Source organism: Penaeus vannamei, chromosome 1, assembly GCF_042767895.1.
Source record: "Penaeus vannamei isolate JL-2024 chromosome 1, ASM4276789v1, whole genome shotgun sequence".
NCBI lineage: Eukaryota > Metazoa > Arthropoda > Malacostraca > Decapoda > Penaeidae > Penaeus > Penaeus vannamei.
In genome coordinates this window covers 9972483-9996110 of record NC_091549.1, presented here as the reverse complement: position 1 = coordinate 9996110, position 23628 = coordinate 9972483, and the positions used below count along the sequence as shown (strand labels likewise).

The following is a 23628-nucleotide window of genomic DNA, read 5'->3' as shown; positions in this document are numbered from 1 at the left end:
GGAGGGACACAGAGGGAAGGGATGAAGTAGGAGAGGGAGGAAAGGGAGGGAGGGAGGGTATGAAGTAGGAGAGGGAGGAAAGGGAGGGAGGAAAGGAGAGGGAGGGAAGGTATGAAGTAGGAGAGGGAGGAAGGGAAGGAAAGGGAGGGACAGGCGGAAGAGGGAGATGGAAGGAAGGAAGGAGGGAAGGACAGAGAGTCCATTCGAGACAGGAGAGGGAGACATCTTCTGAGTGGTGGAGGGAGAGGAAAATAGATAAAGACAAAGACAGAGTAATAGATTGTCATATATACATATATATACATGTATATATATATATATATATATATATATATATATATATATATATATATATATATATATATATATATATGTATATATGTATATATGTATATATATATATATATATATATATATATATATATATATATATATATATATATATATATATATATAAAGATGGTGGGCGAAGGAGGGAAGGAGGGAAGGAGAGAAGGAGGGGGAGTGGGAGTGGGAGAGGGAGGGAGAAATTAAGGGTTTGTGCTTATTGAGAATTCAATGTATATGCTTAACTTCACCATTTTTGTGCTTGGACAGAGGAGAAAGTGATACAGACAGACAAGTTTAGAGAGAGAGAGAGAGAGAGAGAGAGAGAGAGAGAGAGAGAGAGAGAGAGAGAGAGAGAGAGAGAGAGAGAGAGAGAGAGAGAGAGAGAGAGAGAGAGAAAGTGAGTGATGGAAGGGGCTGGTAGCTGGGGGCTGGAGTGGCGAGTGGGGGCGGGGGCGGGGGGGTCCAAGGGGGACAAGACACCGTTCGAGTCGAGAGCGAAAAGTACTCACTGAACAGATTGTGTTTCCGGCGGGTGTTGAGGGTCTCGTACCCCGCCACGTCTGTGTTGCTTGAATAAATGGGCATTGTTGACAACGCGGGAGCAAGCAGATACTCTCTCAACACACACCAGCCCGGCAGGTGGAACCAAAGCAATTGTTTGCAAAGGAAGGCTCACGCACACCACTGGGTGTTGGCCATTGCACGCATCTCCCCCTTGCTTTTCTCTTTTTCCATGCTGGCGTTTTTCTGCACGCTTGCACACACGGGGAGGCGTGCGTGTTGCATAGTGGGGGATGCAGAGGGCAAGACACTCCCGCGGGCACTGTGACGTCGCTAATCCCGGCGGGAAGGCTTTTCTCACCGCGAGGAGGACACGACGCCGAGGGCTTCCCCCTTCAGCAAAACCTTACATCCTCCGGGCGGGCTTTCCACTCGGCTCGCGTCGGCCTGCCGGAGACGCCATTCGCACAGCCGGCGCCTAGCTCATCGCGGCGGCCGACCCAGGGAAACACACGGCAATGGCGCTTCTCCGAGGCATGGTCACCACTCGAGCCTCATCCTCTTCCGGGGCTCGACCCTACAAACACACACTTGCATACACATCACAGCATCTTAGTATTATTTTATTTTCGTGGAAGCCACTTGGGTTATTCTCCAAGATCAACAACAAGCAATAAAAAAGAAGAAGGGAGTGCCGCCTCCTCCGGCTGGCCTGCGAGCAGGGCACCAAAGGGACGTGGTTCTTAAAGCACACTCAGGACTGGATTTCCGCCGACGAGGCCGCCGCGCCGCCACTGCATGTCACGGCCGCGTTCGCCCCCGCCTAGTGACCGGCCTGCCTCCACAGGGTGAGCGACCACGACATCAAGTATTTAGTCCGCACATCCCGGGATCCGCCACGGCCGGCCCCTCCTCGCCTCGCCGCGGCCTTCCGCTCGCTCTCCTCCGTGGCGCGCGCCCGCCGCCGCACGCGGGATTTGCGCAGTTGGGGTCCTGCGTCAGCGTCCAGGCTCCGGCACACACAACAACAACACAGGACGGGCTCCGCGAGGACTCTCTCTGGCCGGGGCCGCTGAGCAGCAGGCTCTGGGACGTCGCGGGAGCGGGAGGCCGGTGTGGGGCGCGTGGCCCATGCAGCGGCAGCGGAGGCAGCAGGAAGCAGGGGTCCTGGGCCTGCCTGCTGAGAGCACGTCCATCCGGCCCTCACTGTCCCGAGGTGCGATGGCGAGTACTAACCCTGGGCTGATCGTGGCAGCGAAAGACGACAGTGCGTGGCGGCTTGCGTCCCTCTCCCATCCCTCGCCCGCCCGCCCGCGCCCTGCCTGCTTGCCTGCCCGCCTGCTTGCCTACTCGTCCGCCCCGATCCGGCCTGGGTCTCCACAACAACACTCCACGCTCACATTCTGCCCGCCTTCACTCACGTCCCGCACGCGACCTCACGTCACGCCCGCACACGCCGCCGATGTCTCCGGCGACGGCAGCCCCGCGGTGCGCCCCGACGTCGGCGGCGGAAGGGGAAGACGCGAGTGCAGCGAGTGGAGGAGGTAGAGGAGGTAGAGGAGGAGGAGGAGGAGAGGAGACGCGATGTGTGGCAGCAGAGCGGCAGCGGCGGCAGAGGCAGCAGCGTGTTTGGCCTCACACTACACACCATTGATCTGTTCCGTGGCAGCGGCGCTCCTACACCAGCCTCAGCGCCTGCCCCACACACACACGCGCTCGCACACACACACACACAAACACACACACGCCCTCCCTCCCTCCTTCCTCCGCCACTCCCTGCCACGCCGTCGTCGCCGCCGCCGCCTCCGTGCCCTTCGCCGCTCGTGCCCGGGGAGTCGTCGCGTGCCCCGTCGCCAGGGGGAGGGGGAGGGGGCCAAGGGCGGAGCAGCGGCGAGGACAGAAGCCGCCTCCTCCTCCGGCATGGTGAATGGACCAGCGTGGCTCCGCTCCATTATCGATCTCCCGCCCCCTCCGCCCCCCACCCACCCGTCCCCGTCCCCATCGACTCATCCCACCCTCCTCCCGAGCCCTCCCTCCCTTCCTCCCTCCTTCCCTCCCTTCCTTTCCCGTCCCTTACCCCTATCCCTTCCTCCCTTCCTCCCTTCCTCCCTTCCTCCTCTCCGTCCCCCTCACCCCTACCCCTCCCACCCAGCTCCTTCCCTCCCTCCCCCGCTCCGCACCGAGGAGTTCACGCGTGAGGATGAATACGGCGACGGCAAACGCACGCCCGGGCTGACGGCGGGGCGGCAGGAGGGAAGGCGCGCGCGGAGGAACGGGAACGGGAACGGGCGGGATTCTTGAACGCCATTCAACGTCGCGGAGAGAGGTTGCAAGGGAACAAAGCAGACGCGATCACAGGGCCAGGAGACAGATAAAGAGATAAGCAGGAATTGATAAATATATAGTCGGAAACTGATAGATAAACTGACAGATGGAGAGAAAGGGAAAGATGGAGGGCTGGATGGAGAGAGGGCGAGAAGGAGGGGAGGGGGAGAAGGAGAAGAGTGGGAGATGGAGAAGGAGAAAGAACGAGAGAACGAAAGGAAACGAGAGATGGGTATATAGATAGATAGATACAGAGCAGGGGAAGGAGGAAGGGATGAATGGTGGGGAAGGAGAAATAGAGACAGAGAGGGAGCAAGTGAGTGAGGTGAGAGAGAGAGGTGAGAGAGAGAGAGAGAGAGAGAGAGAGAGAGAGAGAGAGAGAGAGAGAGAGAGAGAGAGAGAGAGAGAGAGAGAGAAAGAGAGAGAGAAAGAGAGAGAAAGAGAGAGAGAGAGAGAGAGAGAGAGAGAAGAGAGAGAGAGAGAGAGAGAGAGAGAGAGAGAGAGAGAGAGAGAGAGAGAGAGAGAGAGAGAGAGAGAGAGAGAGAGAGAGAGAGAGAGAGAGAGAGAGAGAGAGAGAGAGAGAGGACCAAAGGACGTGAGGGAGAGATGGAGGGAGAGGGAGAAGGAAAGCGAAAGGGCGGGAGTGAGGGAGAACAAGATAACGAGAGAAAGAAAGAGAGATCGAGCGAGTCAAGAAACAACCAAACAAAAAAAAAAAGGAGACAGACACAAAGAGCGAACGATAATGCGGTCGCCCTTATGCAATTCCAAAACGATTCACGGAAACCTCGCAGCGACGGGAGGAAACCCACCAACAGCTCCTCCTTTCTTCGGCCGCCGCACGCCCGTGGGATCTCGCGCGGGCGGACGGGAGGCGATTCGCGTTGGAGAAAGGGGCAAGGGGGTCGCTGCTACGGCCGCCGCCATAATGCCAAAACTACGGACATATATCACATACACGCTACAGTCAGACAGGCAGGCAGACAGAGACAGGCACGCCGACATACTCACAGACAGGCAGATGGACGGACACACACACACACACACACACACACACACACACACACACACACACACGCACACACACACACACACACGGATCTCCCCTCCTATACACAGGCGTTAAGCATTTTCCCTTTCCTCTCTTCCCTTTTCCTTCTTTCTTAACTCATTCCCACAAGTTTGCTAAAAAATATATATATATATATATATATAAAAATGATAAATAAATAAATAAACAATAATAATAACGCGCCTTTCGAACTCGTAGAAACAGCCAGCACAATGCACTCAAAATGACGACGCTGGAGAAAGTAGGCTTAGCAGCACCGTGATCAAGGGGTCCAATCCTTGATTTTTGTATCATACAATATCTCATTTTTAATTTATTTCAATTTAATTTATCAACATACTTACTTATCTCTTTATCAAGTCACACATTGACTTGTTTATCTATTTACACATTCATCTATCCATTTACCAATACCTTTATTACTTCCTGATCTTAATTTTTATCCATTCATTTACTAATACATCTATCCTTCTTTTCATTTCTACTCTTGTGCTTGCGACCTCTGAAACGGGTCCTCTCCGCCCCCTCTTCAGACTCCACTCGCGGCGGAGACTCAAGACAAACGGACACACTCGCTTCTCCTCGAGGCTGAAGACGGGAAGACTTTTGTCCTTCTTGGATTTATGTACCATTTGCGGCACTTAAGACCCCCCCCCTCCTCCTCCTCTCCCCCTCCCCCGAGTGATAGATAGTGAAAGGTATTACCCTAAGTCGCTGTGGGCTTTGTTTCTATATGAGGGAAGGAGAGGAGGGAGGGATGGAGGGGGGGGGGCAGGAGAGAGAAGGAGAGGGAGGGAGGAAGGTAGGGAGAGAAGGAGAGAGGGAGAGAGGGAGAGAAGGAGAGAGGGAGAGAAGGAGAGAGGGAGAGAAGGAAAGAGAGAGAGAGAAGTTAGAGAGAGAGAGAGAGAAGAAAGAGAGAGAGAGAAGGAAAAAGAGAAGAGAGTGAGAGAGAGAAAGAGAGAGAGAGAGAGAGAGAGAGAGAGAGAGAGAGAGAGAGAGTGAGTGAGTGAGAAAGAGAGAGAAAGAGGGAGAAAGAGAGAGATAGATAGAGAGAGAGACAGACAGACAGAGAGATAGAGAGAAAGAGAGATAGAAAGAGAGAGAGAGAGAGAAAGAGAGAGAGAGAGAGAGAGAGAGAGAGACAGAGAGAGAGAGAGAGAGAGAGAGAGAGAGAGAGAGAGAGGAAGAGAAAGAGAAAGAGAGAGAGAGAGAGAGAGACAGAGAGACAGAGAGACAGAGACAGAGATAGAGACAGAGAGAGAGAGAGAAAGAAAGAGAGAGAGAGAGACAGACAGACAGACAGAGAGAGAGAGAGAGAGAGAGAGAGAGAGAGAGAGAGAGACAGACAGAGACAGAGAGTGAGGCAGAGACAGAGAAACAGTAGCAAAGCGAACTAAAAAACAAACAAACAAAAAACAATCAACGAGACAACAATAAACAGAACAGCCACTCTCATTAACTCCCATTTCACCGCCGGAGCCCCCTTTCCACTCCGCTATTCCTGCGAAAACACACTTATTCTTCCGCTCTTGCTCCAGGTGTTGAAATGCAACCCCGATTCCTTTCTCATGCAACAGATAACCAGAACGTTCTGTGTGAATGTTGTGTGTGTTTCTGTCTGTCTGTCTGTGTCTTTGTCTCGTGAGAATCTGTTTGTTTAGGCCTTTGTCTGTCTGTCTGTTTGTCCTTCTCTTAGTGTGGATGTGTCCTTCTTTGTTCCTGTCTTGTGTGAATGTGTCTATCCACTGTTTTGTCTTTCTTTGTTGTCTTAATGTGGATGTGTCAGCCTGTCTTTTGACTTTGTGTGGATGTCTGTCTTTGTCTGTTTTTTTTTTCTTTTTTTCTTTTTTTTTGTCTTCGTGCGGATGTGCCTTTCTTTGTCTTTGTCTTACTGTGGATGTGTCTGTCTGTTCTTTTTTACTTAGTTTGGATGCCTCTCTTTGTCTGTGTTGTGTGGATGTGTATGACTGTCTTTTTGTCTTAGTGTGGATGTGTCTGCCTTTCTCTTTGTCTCTGTCTTGAGCGGATCTGTCTGCCTTTATCTTGCCTAGATCCGTGTCTTTATCTCTGCCTCACCGTAAATGCGCCTGTCTGTTTTAATGTTCCTGTTGTTGTTGCTGTTGCCATCCTTCCGTGAATGCGTCTGCCTTTGAGCCTTGAGACCAGTTTAAACAAATACTGCTGTTTGTGCTTGTCTGTGAGTCAGTGGCGTGTCGCGTTTCACTATCGATGGATGGCGACCTTTCTCGTTATTTGACTCAGTCGCGCTCGGCATGTCTATCGGGACATCTATCTACCTAAGTATCTATGTTCCTTTATCGGATTACTACGTGCCGGGTGGGGGCTGGGGCAGGGAGGGGGCGGGGCTTCGTAGTGCGTTTGAGGTGGAAAGAACAAATAAAAATAACATATATCTCCCGTAGACTTAATAAAACGAAAGGAAAATCGACAGGTAAAAAAGCCAAATTGACTCATACCAAAAGCGTGATATTTCAGAAAAAAAAATCGCTTCGTAACCAGGTCTGTGTAAAACAAAGAAAAGAAAGAAAGAGAGAATAGACACAAACAAAGAAAAGAAACAAAGAGAGAGGAGAAACAGAGAAACAAATAAAACAAAGAAAGAAAATAAAGAAACAGAGAAAACAAGAAAAGAAAGAAACAAACAAACACAGAAAACGAGGAAAGAAATCCAGAATAATCACACAACCAAACAAAGAAAGCGAGACACTGCAGCTCTCGGCTTCGTCTGCCCCTCCTACCCCCCCCCCCCCACCAACGCCCTCTACACATCTCTTTTATTTCATCATCTGCCATCTCTCTCCCCTCTTCCTCCCCTTCTCTCTTTCCTCCTTTGCATCCCCGCTAACCTCTCCCCCATCCCGCCCCCTTCTCTCACCCTGCCATATCCATCCCACCCCTCCCCTCCCCTCCTTCCCATGAGACAACCCTCCTCTCCCCTCCACCCCCTCCCTCATGAGACATCCCTCCCTTTCCCCCTTACCCCCTTCTTCCTCCGGGACAACCCCCTCCCCCTCCACTCCCACCCCTATTACCCCCCCTCCCTCCCCTTTTCTCCTTCCTCTCAACCCCACCTCCCCGGCACGACCCCCATCCACCCAACACGTCGTATCGTGTTTCGCAGGAGACCCTCCAACGACGGACAAAAACAAAGCTGACAAATCTATCTCTTTCCCTCGCACTTCCTCCTCTCCATCCTTTTTTTTTCCTTTCTTTCTCTCTCTTTTTCTTTTCTTTCTCTTTTCTTTCTTTCTCTTTCTCTTTTCTTTCTTTCTATCTCTTTCTCCTTTCTTTCTTTCTTTCTTTCTTTTTTTTTTCTCTCTCTCAAGTTCCTTTTTCTTTTCTCTTTCTCTTTGTCGTTATCATAGAGGCAAGACGCACACTAACTCACATTATACTTGCAGGCGAAAAAAACCGTATAGATATATGTAAACGTATATCACACACACACACACACACACACACACACACACACACACACACACACACACATGCACGCACACGCACACACACACACACTCAAACAAACATCAACATTACATACCATAATAAAAAACAAACCAAAGACATCAAGGAATAATCATTACAACAAATCCAAATAACCAAACAAAACCGACCAACACGGCGACGACGACGACCGAAAAATTCACGCTTCCAAACATCAACATCTACGGAAGAAACAACGCCCTCAACGGTGCAAGCCGCCCACTCGCCTCTCGCCCTACGCAAGCCGCCCACTCGTCTCGCCATACACAAGCCGCCCACTCGCCTCTCGCCCTACGCAAGCACTTAATCTCCCGAAACGCACTGTAATTCCTGTGCGAAATATTAGTACTTTTCTCTCCCTGGCAGCGACGGTACTTTTCTCTCCCTGGCAGCGACGGTGCTTTTCTCTCCCTGGCAGCGACGGTACTTTTCTCTCCCTGGCAGCGACGGTGCTTTACTCTCCCTGGCAGCGACGGTACTTTTCTCTCCCTGGCAGCGACGGTACTTTTCTCTCCCTGGCAGCGACGGTACTTTTCTCTCCCTGGCAGCGACGGTACTTTTCTCTCCCTGGCAGCGACAGTGCTTTTCTCTCCCTGGCAGCGACGGTACTTTTCTCTCCCTGGCAGCGGCGAGCCCGCTTTTCTCTCCCTGGCAGCGACGGTACTTTTCTCTCCCTGGCAGCGACGGTACTTTCTCTCCTGGCAGCGACGGTACTTTTCTCTCCCTGGCAGCGACGGTACTTTTCTCTCCCTGGCAGCGACAGTGCTTTTCTCTCCCTGGCAGCGACGGTACTTTTCTCTCCCTGGCAGCGGCGGTACTTTTCTCTCCCTGGCAGCGACGGTACTTTTCTCTCCCTGGCAGCGACGGTGCTTTTCTCTCCCTGGCAGCGACGGTACTTTTCTCTCCCTGGCAGCGACGGTACTTTTCTCTCCCTGGCAGCGACGGTACTTTTCTCTCCCTGGCAGCGACGGTACTTTTCTCTCCCTGGCAGCGACGGTACTTTTCTCTCCCTGGCAGCGACGGTGCTTTTCTCTCCCTGGCAGCGACGGTACTTTTCTCTCCCTGGCAGCGACGGTACTTTTCTCTCCCTGGCAGCGACGGTACTTTTCTCTCCCTGGCAGCGACGGTGCTCCACTTTCTCTCCCCTGGCAGCGACGGCGCTTTCTCTCCCTGGCAGCGACGGTACTTTTCTCTCCCTGGCAGCGACGGTACTTTTCTCTCCCTGGCAGCGACGGTACTTTTCTCTCCCTGGCAGCGACGGTACTTTTCTCTCCCTGGCAGCGACGGTACTTTTCTCTCCCTGGCAGCGACGGTACTTTTCTCTCCCTGGCAGCGACGGTACTTTTCTCTCCCTGGCAGCGGCGTATGACCTACCATGAACCGATTCCGCGATTCTCTGTAACTCCATGAACGAAGCGCTTCATTTTGCGACTCGAAGGATACGACACTCCTATATTTCTTTGGCCATCGTCTTCTTCTTCTTCTTCTTCCTTTTTCTTCTGCTTCTTTTTCTACTTTTTTCTGACCTTTACATTTCCCCTGCTCCTTTTCTTTTGCTTTTCTTCCTCTTATTCACCTTCTCCTCCTTTTCTTTATCTTTATATTTCTCCTGCTCATTTTCTTTTGCTTCCTCTTCTTCTTTTTCTTTCTCTTCTACTTCTTTTTTCTTCTTTCTCTTCTACTTCTTCTTCTTCTTTCTCTTCTACTTCTTCTTTTGACTTTAGTTCTTTCGTTTCATTATAGTGCCTACTCTTTCATCCTTATACCGCCAATAAGGCACAACACGCACGTATACATTTAAGAAATTCACTGTACAACTGCAAGTATAGTATGTATGAGATTCCGGCTGCCTCTATCCGGATGGCACTCGTAATAAAACATACGCACGCACGCACGCACGCACGCACACACTTGAGCACACAAAAAAATCTTTTCTCGACAAAGCTATCGCAAAAGTGACTTTCCTCCTTCATCAATCATTCCGTAAAAAAAAAGGATCCCACCCAAGTTTACTCAGACGCGTTGCCATGACAACCACTCAACAGTTAACATGGCTCATTACCGATTTTATTGTGACCTTCTTTCTCGGTCGCCGGCGATGGTGAATGGCACTATGCTGAGCCCTTACAGTGCCAATGCATGGTGGGCCCTGCCAGTGACGTCACACAATGCGTCTCGTCGCTGGGCATTCATCTCCGTTCAATGATCTGTGCCTGACGTGCATGTGCAGTCTATAGTCCTCGTGCACCAACCCTTCTTTTTTCCCCTTCTCTCTGTCTCTGTCTGTCTGTCTGTGTGTCTGTCTATTTATGTCTGTCTGTCTGTGTGTCTGTCTATTTATGTCTGTCTGTCTGTGTGTCTGTCTGTCTGATTGTCTGTCAACGTCTGTCTATGTCTGTCTATGTCTGACTGTCTGTTTGTATCTTTTCGGTCTATCGCTCGTGCAAACAAGACCCCTACAGTCGATAAAAAAAGATGACTGTTCACAAAAAGTTCCTAAACTTGACCATCTGTTTTCATATAACTTTCCTCGTATATAACCGCAGAAAAGACACAGCAACCAAGAACACACAGATATTTACAGCGAACCAAATACCAACCAACCGACTGTGTAAGCAAATAAGCGACTGTGGTAGTGACTACATGTGGCATCAGTGTTCAAGATCTCTCAAAAGACCAGCCGGAGGTACGTCCGTGTCCGCATTTCCCTCGGCGCAAGAGCGAACAGCTGTTCCGTCGCGTGACGTGTTCTCGACATGATTACCGACGTCCCGACACCTTCTTCGAGAGCGACAGACGTAGCTCGATGATAAACAGTCAAAGACAAGACAAGACAATACAAGACAAGACAAGACAAAAAAAATAAATAAATAAATAACGGACACAAACAACACCAATAAAAAATAGGAGAAAGAAAGAGATATACAAACAAAGAAACAAAGAAAGAAGGGTAAAAAGCGGCGCATCGATCACGTCATCAGCTGACGTGCCACTCCAGGGATGTCTCCAGAAACCGTGGCACTCCAATCCCTAGGCAGGCACTCCCTCCCTCCAAGGGAAATCCGGTTACAGGCCGTTCGCGTGTCCGTTTCAAGAACATTTCAGGTGGGGAATGATATTGTGTGTAGGAAAGGGAGACAGAGAGGGAGGGAGGGAGGGAGGGAGGGAGGGAGAGAGGGAGAGAGGGAGAGAGGGAGAGAGGGAGGGAGAGAGGGAGGGAGAGGGAGAGAGGGAGGGAGAGAGAGTGGGAGAGGGAGAGAGGGAGAGAGGGGGAGAGAGGGAGAGAGAGAGAGAGAGAGAGAGAGAGAGAGAGAGAGAGAGAGAGAGAGAGAGAGAGAGAGAGAGAGAGAGAGAGAGAGAGAGAGAGAGAGAGAGAGAGAGAGAGAGAGAGAGAGATACATGCGCACACACACACACACACACACACACACACACACACACACACACACACACACACACACACACACACACACACACACACACACACACACACACACACAGACACACACACACAGACACACACACACACACACACACACACACACACACACACACACACACACACACACACACACACACACACACACACACACACACACACACATATATATACATATATAGTACATTTATATATATATATATATATATATATATATATATATATATATATATATATATATATATAATATATAAATAATGTATATATATATATAATATATAAATAATGTATATATATATAATATATAAATTATATATATATATATATATATATATATATATATATATATATATATATATATATATGTATGTATAAGACCGTGGATATGCGTAATTGTTAAGTATATAAACACCTGAACGTCTACATACACACGAGTGCCCACGCAGACACCAAAACACCCATACACACACACCAACGAAACCAGAGAATCCGCCCAACGCGTGTCGTGCACAGGCCTACACGCCCAGGTACACGCACACACACACACGCGCGCCAATCAAACCTACGCGGAAGTATGTGTACATGTGTGCGTATGTGCAACTCCCAGCCACATCCCGGACGCACATGCTTTATGGTGACTAATGGCTGTAACGGGGACCGGGGCCGCGCTCTCAAGACCCACGCCAAGGTTGCGCTTGTTTGTGCGCGCGGTTCGGCGCTGTGGGGGGGGTCTGCGCGCGGGGGTTGCTTGCAGTGTTTTGTTCGTGCGTGCAGTTTGTCTGTGTGTGGTTTGTTTGCGTGTGACTGTCTGTGCGTGGTTGTTTGTGTGTGGCTGTCTGTGCGTGGTTGTTTGTGTGTGGCTGGTTTATGTGGATATTTTTATGTGGCTGTTTATGCGTGGTTGTTTCTGAGTGGTGGTAATATGTGTGTGTGTGTGTGTGTATGTGTGTGTGTGTGTGTGCCTGTGTGTCTATGTGTCTATGTGTGTGTGTGGGGGGGGGGTGCGTGCGTGCGTGCGTGCGTGCGTGTGTGTGTGTGTGCGGGCGTCTGCACGCGCGCTTACATGCGTGTGCGTACGTGTGCCGGTGTGTATCTTCTGTGAAAGAGAAGGAGAGAGCCCCCACCACTGACCAACCTCTTCACCCCTCCCTCACTCCCTCCATCCCTCCCCTCTGCCCTCACCCCCACCCCTCGCACCGGTTGCAAGAGGCAGTTTCGCCCGATCAGTCGTCCCCCCTCCCCACCCTCCCCACCCCGACCCTTACCCCCCACCCACCCTCCGGACTACAAGGAGGACTTAAGCAGGACTCAATGAGGAAACTTCGACCAAATCCCCGACAGCAACAACTTTTCCCCTTCCGAGCAGGACATGGGTCTTGGCACGAGGGGAGGAGGGAAGGGTGAGGGGAGGAGGGGAAGGGCGTTGGGGTTGGGTGAGGGGGAAGAGGGGAAGGGCGTTGGGGTTGGGTGAGAGGGGAAGAGGGGAAGGGCTTTGGGGTTGGGTGAGGGGGAAGAGGGGAGGAGGGAAGGGTGAGGGGAAGAGGGGAAGGGCGTTGGGGTTGGGTGTGGGGGGAAGAGAGGAGGGGGTTGCGTGAGGGGGAAGATGGGAGGAGGAAAGGGAAGAGGGGAAGGGAAAGACGTTGGGGTAGGGAGTGGGGGATGAGGGGAAGGATGTTGGGGGAAGGGGCAAAGGGGATGGCTTTGGGAGACAAGTGAAGGGGTTGGGTGTTGAGAGGGGAGGGGAAGGGTGGTTATGGGTAAATGGGGAGGGAAGCTGATGAGGGTAAAATGAATGTGGCAGGAAAGAGGGGAGAGGGAGGGGTGAGGGGTGAGGGGAGGGGGGCAGGGGAGGAAGGGAGGTGGCCCGGAAGTGGGCAAGTAAGGGTAGGAGAGGGGGAGTGAGGGGGAGGAGAGGGGAGGAGGGGAGAGAAGATTGAGGGTGGAGGAAAGTAGCAGACAGAGAGGGAGTAGGTGGAGGAGTGAAGGGGAGGGAGGGGGCGGAGCGAGGGGAATTGAGAAGAGGACAAGGACGGGAGACAGACGAGGACAACCCGAGGGGAAAACGAGGAAAAGAAGAGAAGCGAGGACGGTCCACGCAACAAAGAGGAGAGAGAGAGAGAGAGGGGGGGAGAAGAAGAAGAAGAAACGAAGAGAGAGGACAAACGACAGCCGAACGTGAGGAAAAGGAGGGAGGAAAAGATTACGTGCGAGGTAATCTAAAAGAAGGAGAAGAGAGAGAGAGAAGAGAGAGAGAAGCGCGATGACAGTGAAATCCTGCCTTAAGCATCTCCGGCTCGGACCATTACAACGCCAGACACAGAGAGGGCGGGAAGGAAGGAGGGGAGGAGAGGGGAGTGGTGAGGCGAGGAGAGGGAAAAGGGGAAGATGGAAAGAGGGAAGGAGAGGAAAGAGGGCGGGAAGGAAGGAGGGGAGGAGAGGGGAGTGGTGAGGCGAGGAGAGGGAAAAGGGAAGATGGAAAGAGGGAAGGAGAGGAAGAGGGCGGGGAAGGAAGGAGGAGGAGAGAGGGGAGTGGTGAGCGAGGAGAGGGAAAAGAGAGGGAAGATGGAAAGAGGGAAGGAGAGGAAGAGGGCGGGAAGGAAGGAGGAGGAGAGGGGAGTGGTGGCGGGGAGAGGGAAAAGGGGAAAAGGGAAAGAGGGAAGGAGAGGAAAGAGGGCGGGAAGGAAGGAGGGGAGGAGAGGGGAGTGGTGAGGCGAGGAGAGGGAAAAGGGGAAGATGGAAAGAGGGAAGGAGAGGAAAGAGGGCGGGAAGGAAGGAGGGGAGGAGAGGGAGTGGTGAGGCGAGGAGAGGAAAAAGGGAAGATGGAAAGAGGAAGGAGAGGAAAGAGGGCGGGAAGGAAGGAGGGGTGGAGAGGGGAGTGGTGAGACGAGGAGAGGAAAGGGAAGATGGAAAGAGGGAAGGAGAGGGAGAAAGAGGGCGGGAAGGAAGGAGGGGGAGGGAGAGGGGAGTGGTGAGGCGAGGAGGAGGGAAAAGGGGGAGAGATGGAAAGAGGGAAGGAGGAGGAGAGGAAGAGGGCGGGAAGGAAGGAGGGGAGGAGAGGGGAGTGGTGAAGGGAGGAGGGAAAGGGGAAGATGGAAAGAGGGAAGAGGAGAGGGAAGAGAGACTGGGAAGGAAGGGAGGAGGAGGGAGGGGAGTGGTGAGGCGAGGAGGGAAAAGGGGAAGATGGAAAGAGGGAAGGAGAGGAAAGAGGGCGGGAAGGAAGGAGGAGGGGTGGAGAGGGAGTGGTGAGGCGAGGAGAGGAAAAGGGAAGATGGAAGAGGAAGGAGAGGAAAGAGGGCGGGAAGGAAGGAGGGAGGAGAGGGGAGTGGTGAGGGCGAGGAGAGGGAAAAGGGGGAAGATGGAAAGAGGGAAGGAGAGGAAGAGGGCGGGAAGGGAAGGAGGGGAGGAGAGGGGAGTGGTGAGGCGAGAAAGAGGGGAAAAGGGGAAGATGGAAAGAGGGAAGGAGAGGAAAGAGGGCGGGAAGGAAGGAGGAGGAGAGGGAGTGGTGAGGCGAGGAGAGGGAAAAGGGAAGATGGAAAGAGGAAGGAGAGGAAAGAGGAGCCCGGGAAGGAAGGAGGGAGGAGAGGGAGTGAGTGAGGCGAGGAGGAAAAGAGGGGAAGATGGAAAGAGGAAGGAGAGGAAAGAGGGCGGGAAGGAAGGAGGGGAGGAGAGGGAGTGAGGTAAGAGACGAGGAGAGGGAAAAGGAAGATGGAAAGAGGGAAGGAGAGGAAAGAGGGCGGGAAGGAAGGAGGAGGAGAGGGGAGTGGTGAGGCGAGGAGAGGGAAAAGGGAGAGAAGATGGAAAGAGGAAGGAGAGGGAGGGAAAGAGGGCGGGAAGGAAGGAGGGAGGAGAGGGAGTGGTGAGGGCAGGGAGAGGAAAGGGGAAGATGGAAAGAGGAAGGAGAGGAAAGAGGGCGGGAAGGAAGGAGGGAGGAGAGGGGAGTGGTGAGGGCGAGGAGAGAAGGGGAAGATGGAAAGAGGAAGGGAGAGGAAGAGGGCGGGAAGGAAGGCAGGGAGGGGGAGGGAGAGGGGAGTGGTGAAGGGCGAGGAGAGGGGGAGAAAAGGGGAAGATGGAAAGAGGGAAGGAGAGGAAAGAGGGCGGGAAGGAAGGAGGGGAGGAGAGGGAGTGGTGAGGCGAGGAGAGGGAAAAGGGGAAGATAGAAAGAGGGAAGGAGAGGAACAGGGGCGGGAAGGAAGGAGGGAGGAAGGGGAGTGGTGAGGCGAGGAGAGAGGAAAAAGGGGAAGATGGAAAGAGGGAAGGAGAGGAAGAGGGCGGGAAGGAAGGAGGGAGGAGGAGGGGGTGGTGAGGCGAGGAGAGGGAAAAGGGGGAAGATGGAAAGAGGGAAGGAGAGGAAGAGGGCAGGAAGGAAGAGGAGGGGGAGAGAGGAAGGGAGTGAATGAGGCGAGGGAGAGGAAAAGAGGGAAGATGGAAAGAGGGAAGGAGAGGAAAGAGGGCAGGAAGGAAGGAGGGAGGAGAGGGGAGTGGTGAGGCGAGGAGAGGAAAAAGGGGAAGATGGAAAGAGGGAAGGAAGGAAAGAGGGCGGGAAGGAAGGAGGGAGGAGAGGGAGTGGTGAGGCGAGGGAGAGGGAAAAGAAGGGAAGATGGAAAGAGGGAAGGAGAGAGGAAAGAGAGACTGGGAAGGAAGGAGGGGGTGGAGAGGGGAGTGGTAAGGGCGAGGAGAGGGAAAGGGGAAGATGGAAAGAGGGAAGGAGAGGGAAAGAGAGGGCGGGAAGGAAGGAGGGGAGGAGAGGGGAGTGGTGAGGCGAGGAGAGGAAAGGGGAAGATGGAAAGAGGAAGGAGAGGAAAGAGGAGCGGGAAGGAAGGAGGGAGGAGAGGGAGTGGTGAGGCGAGGAGAGGGAAAAGAGGGAAGATGGAAAGAGAGGAAGAGGAGAGGAAAGAGGGCGGGAAGGAAGGAGGAGGAGAGGGAGTGGTGAGGCGAGGAGAGGGAAAAGGGGAAGATGGAAAGAGGGAAGGAGAGGAAAGAGGGCGGGAAGGAAGGAGGGGAGGAGAGGGGAGTGGTGAGGCGAGGAGAGGGAAAAGGGGAAGATGGAAAGAGGGAAGGAGAGGAAAGAGGGCGGGAAGGAAGGAGGGGAGGAGAGGGGAGTGGTGAGGCGAGGAGAGGGAAAAGGGGAAGATGGAAAGAGGGAAGGAGAGGAAAGAGGGCGGGAAGGAAGGAGGGGAGGAGAGGGGAGTGGTGAGGCGAGGAGAGGGAAAAGGGGAAGATGGAGGGGAGGGGATGGGAAGAGGGAAAGAAGGAAAGAGAGGAGGAGAAGGAAGAGGGAAGGAGAGGGGAGTGGGGAGGAGAGGAGAGGGAAAAGGGGAAGATAGAGGGGAGGGGATGGGAAGAGGGAAAGAAGGAAAGAGAGGAGGAGAAGGAAGAGGGAAGGAGAGGTAAGAGGGTTGGAAAGGGAAGGAGGGAGGAGAGAGGACGTGGTGAGGGAGGGAGAGGTGGAGTGGAGGCTGAGGGAGAGGAGAGGGGAAAAGGGGAGAGATGGAAAAGAGGGAATGAGAGGAAAGATGGGGGGTGGGAGGAGAGAGGAGAGGGGGAAGAGGGGAAGACGGAAAGAGAGGAGGAAGAGGGGAGTAGAGGAGAAGAAGGGGAGAGCGGAGAAGAGAGGGAAGGAGAGGGAAGAGGGGAAGAAGAAAGGAGGGGTGGAGAGGGGAAGTGATGAATAGAGGAGAGGGTAGAGAGGAAAGAAGCAAAGAGGGGAAGAAGGAAATATAGGAGAGGGGGAGGAGAAGAGAAGAAAAGAGAGAAAGTGAGGGGAAGAGGGGGGGGAGAGGTAAGAGATGATGGGAAGGATGGAGAGAAGGAGAGGGAAGAATGGTGGGAAAGAAAGAGGGGAGGAGAGAGGAAGAGGGAAGACGCGAGGAGAAGGAAGACGCGAGGAGAGGGAATAGGGGTGGGTAGGAAGGAAAGAGGAAACAAGGAAGAGGGGAGGGGAGGGGAAAGAAATGAGCAGGGGGGAAAGAGAGAGAAGAGGAGAGCAGAGTAAAAGAAAAGGAAGGAAAGGATGAGAGGGAAGCGGAGAGACGAAAGAGTGGGAAGTGAGAGGAAAAAAAAAAACAGACAAGGAGAAGTGGAGAGAGAGGAAGTGAGGGAGGCGAGACCTCTCCCCACCACCTCCGACATTAACCGCTACAAGAGCAAACACGGGAAGAAATAGGCAAGAGGAAGGTGAAGGGGAGGGAGGGGAGGGGGGTTGGAGGCAAGAAGGTAAATGCAGGGATGATGGAGGGGGAGGGGGAGAAGGGGAGGGGGGAGAGGAAGCAGCAGGTAAACACCTTCCTATTCACACAGACTCCTACAAGGGAACACTGCTTAGGTAGAGAGAAGAGAGGGAAGGGGAAGGGGGGAAGGTAGGGGGAGGGGGTAGCGAAGAGCAGAGGTGCTAAGCGCGGGTAAAAGGGGGGGGGTGCAGAGAGTCTCTAAAGCTAAGGGGAGAGGAAGTGGGGTCTCTAAAGCTACTGGGAGGGGGAGGGAGGTCTCTATAGCCAGAGAGGGAAGGGGAGGGGGCGTTCTCTAAAGTTTAGGGTGGGGGAGGGAGGAGGAGGAGGAGGGAGGTCTCTAAAGTTAAAGGGGGAGGAGGGGGGAGGAAGAGGGAGGGCGGACTCTAAAGATAAGAAGGAGGAGGGGGCGGTCTCTAAAGGAGGAAGAGGAAAAGGAACAGGAAGAACGAGAAGAAAAGGAGTAGGAAAAGGAAGAGGGAGAAGAAATGGGAGGCGGAGGCGCGGCGGAGTAAGAATAAGAGGAAAAAGGAGGTGGAGGAGCAAGAGGAGGAGGAGAAAGAAGAGAAGGAACGCGAGAGAGCGACCAAACATGCGCAAAAAAAAAATACTGCAAGATGACTTATTTCTGCAAATTGCAACCGTCACCGCCTACCAAACATTCGTCTACAACGGTACTTTCCGAAGCTTGTGCAATTCGGAACGCCCACTCCTCCACCCCCACACCCAACCCCACACACCCGCCCAACCCCACTCCCCCCACTCCCACACCCACACACCCGCCCAACCCCACTCCCCCCACTCCCACACCCACACACCCGCCCAACCCCACTCCCCCACTCCCACACCCACACACCCGCCCAACCCCCACTCCCCCACTCCCACACTCCACACACCCGCCCAACCCCACTCCCCCACCCCACACCCAACCCCACACACCCGGCCTACACCACTCCCCTCCCAGCACACCTTCGCCCAACCACACTCCCCCACTCCCACACCCACACACCCGCCCAACCCCACACCCACTCCCACACCCACACACCCGCCCAACCCCCACTCCCCCACCCCACACCCAACCCCACACACCTCGGCCTGCCACACCACTCCCTCCTCCTACACACTCGCCCAACCCCACTCCCACACCCACACACCTCGCCCAACCCCCACACCCACTCCCACACCTTACACACACACCTGCCCAACCCCTGACTTCCCCCCACTCCCACACCCACACACCCGCCCAACCTCCACTCCCCCACCTCCCACACCCAACCCCACACACCCGGCCTACACCACTCCCCTCCTCCTACACACTCGCCCAACCCCACTCCCCCCACTCCCTCACACCCACACACCCGCCCAACCCCACCCCCACACCCACACTCCCGCCCAACCCCACACACCCGCACCCCACTCACACGTATTTTACTTTGAAATTCACACAAATATGCACCTAAATACAATCGAGGCAAATTATATAGAAACCTCATACCAATCAATAGGTCAACAAACTAGAAAAAAATAGATTGGGAGGGGAGAAGGAAGGAAGGAAGGAGGAAGGTGGGAGGGAGGAGGACGATGCAGGGAAGGAAAGATGGGAGAAGAGGGGAGAAGAGGGAGAGGGAGAGGGAGAGGGAGAGGGAGAGGGAGAGGGAGAGGGAGAGGGAGAGAGAGAGGGGAGAGAGAGAGAGAGAGAGAGAGAGAGAGAGAGAGAGAGAGAGAGAGAGAGAGAGAGAGAGAGAGAGAGAGAGAGAGAGAGAGAGAGAGTGAGAGAGAGAAAGAGAGAAAGAGAGAAAGAGAGAAAGAGAGAAAGAGAGAAAGAGGGAAAGAGGGAAAGAGGGAGAGAGAGAGAGAGAGAGAGAGAGAGAGAGAGAGAGAGAGAGAGAGAGAGAGAGAGAGAGAGAGAGAGAGAGAGAGAGAGAGAGAGAGAGAGAGAGAAAGAAAAAGAGAAAGAAAAAGAGAAAGAGAAAGAGAAAGAGAAAGAAAAAGAGAAAGAAAAAGAGAAGGAAAAAGAGAAGGAAAAAGAGAAAGAGAAGAGAAAAAGAGAAAGAGAAGAAAACGAGAGCGCGTTCTAGACCGCATACCCAAAGACCCGTCTACCCCAACGCCCTTGACGGCACTGAGGTCGACCGAGCCGCGACGGGCAAAGTAGATAAACAAACCGATAGACAGATACACAGAGACACAGAGATAGACAGACAGATACACAAATAAACAGCAAATAAGTAAATGTGAACCAACCAACCCAAGGAACTCAGACCAGGCAAGAGGGGTGGTGCTAGGGGGTTAGGGGGTTGGGGGTGGGGTGGGGTTGGGGTTGGGGTGGGGTCAAGACACGTCAACGTACGAAGAAGACAAACACCAAGTACACGCACCCACGGACAACACCCGAGCCACACGGGGCCACCAATCAACAACAGTAACACCACTAATAAGAAAAACAACAAATACAACACCGACAACAACAGTAGCACCACTAATAAGAGAACAAATACAACAACGACAACAACAGCAGCACCACCACCAAGAAATACAACAGCGACAGCAACAACAACAGTAGCACCACCACCAAGAAAACAACAACAAATACAACAACAACAACATCAGAAACACCTACACCAAGAAGTAAAACAAATACAACAGCGACAACAACAACAGTAGCACCACTAATAAGAAAAACAACAAATACACCAGCTACAACAACAACAGTAGCACCACCACCACCAAGAAAACAATAACAAATACAACAGCGACAACAACAACAGCAGAAGCAACATCATTATCAACAACAAAAGCAACAAGTGCAGCAGCCACAACGACATCATTAAAGGCAAAACAACAACAACAACAAAGCAGAACATGTCGTCAAGAAACACCCGAACAAAAGCAGCGACAACGACAAACATAAATAAAAAACAAAACAAGAACAAGGAGAAGAAGGAGGAGGGCGGAACTCGGGCCTTCGAAACAAATAAAAAAACAAAAAAGAAAAATAATATAAAAAAGGAAAACAAAAATAAGTAAATAAATAAATAAATAAAATAAAAAAATAAATAAATAAACATAAACATAAAATACAAGAAAAATAATATAAACAAAAAATAGGAATACAAACAAACAAACAAACAAACAAAACACTAAAAATAACATAAATAATAAAAAAAGCAAACGGGGTCGCCAAGACGCCGATGGCCGCCATGAGCGATCACGTGAACAACCCTCCCCTCCCCCACCCACCCCCACCCCCAACAACCCCACCAAAGTGTCGACGTGCGGCAATCGATATACCTCCCCCTCCTCCCTCCCCCTCCCCCTCCCCCATCCTCCACCGCGCTTGGACACACAGATATCTAGACACACACACACACACACATACACATACACATACACACACACACACACACACACACACACACACACATATTATATCATATGCACGCACACACACATTATATTATATGCACACACACACACACACACACACACACACACACACGCACGCACACACATACACAAACACACACAGTTCTTTGATATTATGATGTAACGATTACTTACACAGGCCGGGACGGAAAGAAAGAAAGAAAGAAAGAAGAAAGAAAGAGAAGAAGGAGAGAGAAAATAAGAGAAAGAAAAAGAGAATGGAAGAGAGGGAAGAGAGAGAAGAGAGAAAGAGAAAGAGAGTTCTATATGCAAGTCACAGAAACCTTACAATAACGGAGAGAAATCCTCAAATAGATCCACCATTACAAATATATACAAGTGTGTGTGTGTGCGTGTGTGTGTGTATGTGTGTGTGTGTGTATGTGTGTGTGTGTGTGTGCGCGTGTGTGTGTATGTGTATGTGTATATGTGTGTGTGTGTGTGTGTGTTTCTGTGTGTGTGTGTGTGTGTGTGTGTCTGTGTGTGTGTGTGTGTGGGTCTGTATGTATGTGTATGTGTGTGTGTGTGTGTGTGTGTGTGTGTGTGTGTGTGTGTGTGTGTGTGTGTGTGTGTGTGTGTGTGTGCGTGTGTGTGTCTGTCTGTGAGTGTGTGTGTGTCTGTATGTAAGTGTTATACATCTATATCTATACCTGTATATATAAATCAATGCAGAGAATGCATACAAGAAGAATAATGATAAATAAACCCTCTCCGTTTCGCTGGAAAGGAAAGGAAAAAGAAGAGAGCAAATGATAACACGAATTTGGAGTAATAAAAGCAATCAACAAAAATACAAATAATGCACAAAAAAAACAATAAGGACAAATCTAATAACAAAGAATGAATAATACACCCCCCTCCAAAAAAAAAAAAAAAAAAAAAAAAAAAAAAACATAACAAATCAAACCAGAATCAGAGGAAGAACAAGAAAAACAAGAAAACAAGATCAAAGAACAAGAACAAGAAAATCAAGGGTACGATCAACCAGAAGGTCAGGTCTGGAAGCGGCAGACAGACCGACAGACAGACAGACAGACTGACATACAAATGATACCCGGGAAATGGCAACCCAGATATTGATCGGGATAATGAGGCAGAACCAAGTCAGTGAGTGATTATAGGTGTGTGTGTGTGTGTGTGTGTGTGTGTGTGTGTGTGTGTGTGTGTGTGTGTGTGTGTGTGTGTGTGTGTGTGTGTGTGTGTGTGCATCTGTGTGTGTGTGTGTGTGCATCTGTGTGTGTGTGTGTGTGCATCTGTGTGTGTGTGTGTGTGTGCATCTGTGTGCATGTGTGTGTGCATCTGTGTGTGTGTGTGTGTGTGTGTGTGTGTGTGTGTGTGTGTGTGTGTGGATCTGTGTGTGTGTGTGTGTGTGCATCTGTGTGTGTGTGTGTGTGTGCATCTCTGTGTGTGTGTGTGTGCATCTGTGTGTGTGTGTGTGTGTGTGTGTGTGTGTGTGTGTGTGTGTGTGTGTGTGTGTGTGTGTGTGTGTGTGTGTGTGTGTTTGTGTGTGTTTGTGCGTGTGTGTGCTTGGGCGTGTGTGTGTTTGTGCGTGTGTGTGTTTGTGCGTGTGTGTGTTTGTGCGTGTGTGTGTTTGTGCGTGTGTGTGTGTTTGTGCGTGTGTGTGTGCGTGCTTATGTATACGCAATCGCATGACCTTTAAATATTTTCCTGTGTGCGCGTCCGTCCTCCCTTGTGTGTACACATGTGCCTGTATTCGTGGTTGCGCGTGGGCGACGGCAACGAAGAGGGGGGTGGACGATTTGGAGCGAGGGAGAGAGAGAGAGACGGAGAGAGGTGGACCGGAAAGAGAGAGAGAGAGAGAGAGAGAGAGAGAGAGAGAGAGAGAGAGAGAGAGAGAGAGAGAGTAGAGAGAGAGAGAGAGAGAAAGACGAACGAAAGAGAAAAGAAAAGAGATTACCAGGAAGAGGGGGGAGGGAGGATAGAAGGGGGGGCGAAAGAGGGGGTCAAGGACGGAGCGAGTGGGGCGTACGCGTTGATTGAACCGTTTGGAGAGGGGGAGAGGGAGAGAGAGGGAGAGAGGGGGGGGAGAGAGAGTGGAGAGAGAGAGATGAGAGATTAATTAGAGAGAGAGAGAGAGGGGAGGGAGGAGAGGGAGAGGAAGAGATGGACGAAAGATGAAGATAAGAGATTAGGAGGAGGAGAGAGGAGGAGGAGGAGGAGGTGGAAGGGGGGATAGGAAAGAGAGGAAAGAAGGGGGAGTAAGAGGGGGAAGGGGGTTAAAGGAGGAGGAGGCGTACGCGTTGATTGAACCGGTGGAGGAGGGAGAGGGGGAGGAGGGGGCAGGAGGGAGGGGAAGGGAGGAGGGAGGAGGGAGGAGGAGGAGAGAGAAGGAGGAGGGAGGGAGGAGAAGGGAGGGAGGAAGAGGTGGAGGGGATGAAGGGGAGGAGGAGGTGGAGGGGGAAGGGGAGGAGGGAGGAGATAGAGGGTTGGAGGGAGGAAGGGGGAGGAGGAGTGAGGAGGTGGAGGAAGGGCAAAGGGAGGGGAGGTGGAGGTGGAGGAAGGGGGAGGAGGAGGAAGGGGTGGATGAAAAGGGCGAAGGGGGAGGTAAAGGAAGGGGAGGAAGATGGGCACACGGAGGAGGAAGAGATGAAGGAGGAGGAGTTGGAAGAGGAGAGAAAAGTGGAGGAGGAGGAAGAGGAAAAAGAGAGGAAGAGGGAAAGGTCAAGCGTGCGCCTGTCAAACTCGGGAACGTAGCCCGGGAAAAAAGAGAGAATAGGAGGATAAAACAGTAAAAAGGAGGAAGAGGAGGAAGTGCTGCAGTAGAAAGTCGAAGACGAAGACGAAGA

At 52.1% G+C, this 23628-nt stretch overlaps 1 protein-coding gene across 1 annotated transcript; it reads right to left on the bottom strand.

The window, feature by feature from the left end:
* Positions 1-839: 839 nt before the first annotated feature.
* LOC113808873 (protein disabled) lies at positions 840-2782 on the bottom strand (the record flags this gene model as incomplete). Its single annotated transcript, XM_070128200.1, is given in 1 exon segment — positions 840-2782. A coding segment is annotated over 1 exon segment (76 nt), but the record flags the coding sequence as incomplete, so codon positions are not given.
* Positions 2783-23628: the final 20846 nt, after the last annotated feature.